General features: G+C 48.5%; 1 protein-coding gene across 1 annotated transcript; it reads right to left on the bottom strand.

Moving 5' to 3' along the window:
• Window positions 1–305: 305 nt before the first annotated feature.
• LOC123403950 (probable steroid-binding protein 3) lies at window positions 306–1,038 on the bottom strand. Its single transcript, XM_045097853.1, has one exon. It carries the CDS (start codon window positions 932–934, stop codon window positions 626–628), a length of 309 nt encoding a protein of 102 aa, XP_044953788.1. The 5' UTR covers window positions 935–1,038; the 3' UTR covers window positions 306–625.
• Window positions 1,039–4,886: the final 3,848 nt, after the last annotated feature.

Raw genomic sequence — 4,886 nt, 5'->3', positions numbered from 1 at the left:
CCCGTTTTTGTAGACAGAGAGGAAATCCTTCCCGTCTTCCGTCGGAAGCACAGTTCATGTAGAAAGGGAGATTGGCACAGGATACTACAAATGACATCGAGAAATCAACAGTGACAAGGATATCAGCCCTACTGCTCTTACACACTACTGAAAACAGAATGAAACACAAGCACAAGGCCGCGCTAAGACTTGTTTCACCCCTTCAGAAACAGTAAGCTATACCCTGAATGGAAGTTCATGTTCATCCACCACTGGACTATCCTAAATCCAAAGCATTACAAACATGTAAAACAGACAGGAGTTGCTAAACCATCAAATTCGGAGCCTCTGTAAATCGGCACCGGTGAATTTATAAGCAAGGCTGGGCATTCAGGGCATTGCTCCATACGGAGCCATACTCCACTTGAATCATCAAGACTAAGAACAACCAATCAAAGCTGAAACAAAATGCAAAATCATAAGGATCAATCGTCGCCGCCAACAAACGCGCCCTCGGATTATTATTGGACAGTTATACGCGGGGGGTAACAGGGTACACATACACACGGTGGAGCCGCTGGTCACGGGAGGATACGATACTAGTCGGGGACGGGGGAGGGGTGGCGGCGGCCGAGTGGACTTGGGTTCAGGCGGCGAGGCGGGCGACGACGGGGTACTTGGCCTGGAACTTGGACTCCCAGTCGGCGAGCACGCCGAGCTCCTTGTCGGAGAGGCCGGAGAGGTCGCCGGAGACGTCGGCGGCGTCCTTGGACATCTTGGCGAGCGCGCGGGCGGCCTCGCGGCCCGCGAAGAGCGCGTAGTCGCCGCCGGGCCCGTAGAAGCCGCGGCCGGCCGAGACGTCGAAGACCTTGCCGCGGATGGCGACGTAGATCGGCTTGGACGCGTCGGTGCCGTCGTACGCCCGCAGCTGCGCCGCCGTCAGCTCCGTCGCCATCTTGATCTCGCGTCGCTCTGTGCGCGTGGTAGGTGGGTTGGGAGTGAGGAGGGGGTGGGGGTGGGGGTGGGGTGGATGGGCTTGGTGGGGGAGAAGAGGAGAGGTCTGCGTCGGCCGCACGCTGACGGCTGATTCCTACGGGTACGGGATGGGAGGGGACAAAAAGATTGTGAAGCCGGAGCACGGGGGAGTGGTTTTGGGTGGCCGAAATATGTGCGACCCACAATGAGAGGCCCGGCAAATGCTGCGAGCTGGGGGGCGCCCTATATCTCGCCTTCAGCGAGTCTGGCTTCCGACTCGCTGAAGGGGCGAGCGAGTTGGCCCGGCCCACAAACGCGGGAGGCCACAGCTTCTTTTTCCTGGAGTTTTTACGTTTTCTGATTTTTTTAATTTTTTTCCTGTACTTTTTCCTAATTTAAAATGTATGTATTACCAAAAAGACTTTACAAAATACAATTTAAGATGTTAAACAAGTATATGGAAAATGTTAAACAAGTACTTTAATTTTTTTGATCATGTATATACAGATGTTAATCAAGCGTTTAAAAAAAGAGAATAAGTATTTGGAAAATATTAATGAAGCATTTGAAAAATGTTAAATGTGTATATAAAAAATGTTGACCATGCATTAAAAAGTGATGATTTTTTATCATATATATGAAAATGTTAATGAAGCATTTAATTTTTTTTGAACAGGTGTTTGGAAAATGTTGATCAATCCTTTGGAAAATGTTAAATGTGTTGATCAATCCTTTTGAACAGGTGCTTTCGCTCTTTATACCAAAACGACAGTACACGCTGCTCATGCACAACTTGCTTATATAGGCTTCGGCACGAATATGTTGATCATGTATTCACGGAATGTTAATTGAGCGTTAACATTGCCATATATTAAAAAAAATGTTAAATTTGTATTGGATAAATGTTTAATTTGTATTAGAAAAATATTGTTGACATATACAGAAAATGTAGAATGAAAATGAAAGAAACAAAGATAACCCAAACAATTAAAACAAAAAAAAACAAAATAATTTAAAAGATAAAAGATAAAAAAACGAAGAAATAAATGCAAAAAGAATGAAAAAAATCAGAGAAGAAAAACTAAAAGAATAAAAACTCGGAGAAGAAAAAGAAGGAAAAAGGTTTTAAAAAAAAACAAAAAAGACTCGCTCAGGTCAAGTAGGCCATCCCTACAACTATCCACTAACGAGAAGTGAGTGGAATGGCTACGGGCCCGGCATCTCCCTGCGGGTCTTGATGTTGTTCCTCCTCGCTCGAAATGAAAGGATCGATAGGGTCGACTAGAGAGAGGAGAGTGTGAATAGGTGACTAACAATCTTTAACTTATTTTAATCAATTAGGCTAAATAATAAAATAAGTTGTCTAGATATGCACTTAGGTGGACAACCTATATGATGAGCTTAACAACAAAAACAATATCAAGCACAAGATACAAATACAAAATGGCTTGCTCAAAGTAAAGGTAAGAAATCGTCGGCATTTTGGAAATGGGGGTACCCAGACCTGCCTGCATGCGGCCCAGGGCTGGCCCACTTCAGCAAGCAAACACAATCGGGCGCGGCACCACTCAAGGCAAGGCCCTCGCGAGGGGCCAAGCCTCGCGAGGAGGAACAACATCAAGACCCACAGGGGGCCTCATCAGGATCCCTCCGGAGCGGCGGATATTCCGAGGCGAGACCCGGCCTCAGGAGTCAAGGATGACGTGGAGGAAGGACAGGCGAGTAGCAGACAGCAGGACGAAGCAGTTTCCCCTTTAGTGCAAAGGGGGCAAGGACGAACCAGGGTTCCCAAGGCATCTTCCAAAGGTTTCCTTTCCGGTGCAACAAGGCCATCGCCACCCGCCAGCAGGACACACGTCATCCCTGGACCCGTCCCTGCAGTGCTGGCAGCCACTTTGCAGGCGAAGACTACTTTCGGACAGGGGAAGCATGTTCCTCTGCCCCCCTTAAAAATTGGCCGTTGTGGGATCCCTTCTCGCTGAGACGATAAGGGAAGAGGACCGGGGCCGCCACTATATATAGAAAGAGTAGGTTACTTCATAGGGGGCGATCCATCCATTCACCCACCTGCACCACACAAAGGCTACCCGGCCTCCGGAGGCCCTCGAACATTGTACTAGTTCATCCACCAACCTCCACGAGAGGCAATCTACCAAAGCAGGAGTAGGGTATTACGCTTCTCAGCGGTCTGAACCTGGGTAAACTGCCGTGTTCTTTATCTTCCTCACCATCGAGTGAGTTTTGTGCCATCCCTAGTGAGTAGCGAGTTCGGTGAGGCGAGCCCGTGAGAGATCTTCGTACACGCCCCTGAGTTCGAATCTTTAGAGTTTTGCGGAGCCCGAAATCCGACATTTGGCGCGCCAGGTAGGGGGTGTGTCAAGGTCTCTCACAGGGCTCGACCCGCTGAAGGTAGTCACACTCATGGTAGGGAGATGGCAAATCAGCGCGGAGAGGCGGGCCGCTGACGTGGCGCGGCCGACGCAGGCAGGACAGGGCACCCTGCGATGCTCCGCCACCCCGTCGGCTGACGTTCACACCGGACGGGCTTCCAACGAGCGCCGGGGGCTACCGCCTTCACCAACCACATGGCATCCCACACCTCCCCGGCCCTTCCACGCGTTGATATGTCCCAAACGTATCTATAATTTGTGCTTGTTCCATGATCTTTCGGGTGACTGATAACCCACAAGTATAGGGGATCGCAACAGTTTTCGACGGTACAGTATTCAACCCAAATTTATTGATTCGACTCAAGGGGAAGCGAAAGAATATTCTCAAGTATTAGCAGTTGAGTTGTCAATTCAACCACACCTGAAAGATTTTGTATCTGCAGCAAAGTATCAGTAGCAAAGTAGGGTGATAGCAGCAGTAGCAACAGAGTAACAGCAGCAGCAACGACAACAGTAACAGCAAAGTAACGTAGCAAGGACCAGTAGGAAAAACTCGTAGGCATTGGATCGGTGATGGATGATTATGCCGGATGCTATTCATCATGTAACCGTTATAACACGAAGAGATAAGTAACTAGCTCCCGTTCATCAATCTAATGTAGGCATGTATTCCGTATGTAGTCATACGTGCTTAGGGAAAAGAACTTGCATGACATCTATTGTCCACTCTCCCGTGGCAGCGGGGTCCTAATGAAAACTACGGGATATTAAGGTTCTCCTTTTTAATAAAGAACTGGACCAACGCATTAACACTTGGTGAATACATGAACTCCTCATACTATGGTCATCTCCGGGAGTGGTTCCGGCTATTGTCACTCCGGGGTTGCCGTGTCGTAACACATAGTAGGTGACTACAACTTGCAAGATAGGATCTAAAACACACATATATTGGCGACAACATAATAGGTTCAGATCTGAAATCATGGCACTCGGGCCCTAGTGACAAGCATTAAGCATGGCAAAGTACTAGAACCATCAATCTCAGAACATAGTGGATACTAGGGATCAATCGCTGTCAAAACTAACTCGATTACATGATAGATCTCATCCAACTCATCACCGTCCAGCAAGCCTACGATGAGATTACTCACGAACGATGAAGAGCATCATTGAATTGGGGATGAAGGAAGGTTGATGATGACGATGGCGATGATTTTCCCTCTCCGGAGCCCAGAACGGACTCCAGATCTGCCCTCGAGATGAAGAACAGGAGGTGGCGGTGCCTCCGTATCGTAAAACGCGATGAACTCTTCTCCTTGATTTTTTTCCGGGCGAGACGGACTAAATAGAGCTGGATTTGGAGGCGGTGGAGCGTCGTGGGCTCCACAAGCCTGCCAGGCGCGGCTAGGGGGGCCGCGCCTGGTGGGCTTGTGGGCTCCATGCTCCACATCCTCCTCTGATTCTTGCGCCAGTATTTTTCATAAATTCCAAAAAAATTCTTCGTACATTTTCAGGTCATTCCGAGAACTTTTATTTCTGCGC

The sequence above is a fragment of the Hordeum vulgare genome, chromosome 6H (genome assembly GCF_904849725.1).
Source record: "Hordeum vulgare subsp. vulgare chromosome 6H, MorexV3_pseudomolecules_assembly, whole genome shotgun sequence".
NCBI lineage: Eukaryota > Viridiplantae > Streptophyta > Magnoliopsida > Poales > Poaceae > Hordeum > Hordeum vulgare.
The sequence above is the reverse complement of the archived record's forward strand: the minus strand, read 5'-3'. Positions and strand labels throughout refer to the sequence as shown.

What these genes read in the sequence shown, in the direction of transcription:
- LOC123403950 (XM_045097853.1), bottom strand. Translation starts at nt 934, where the DNA reads ATGGCGACGGAGCTGACGGCGGCGCAGCTGCGGGCGTACGACGGCACC.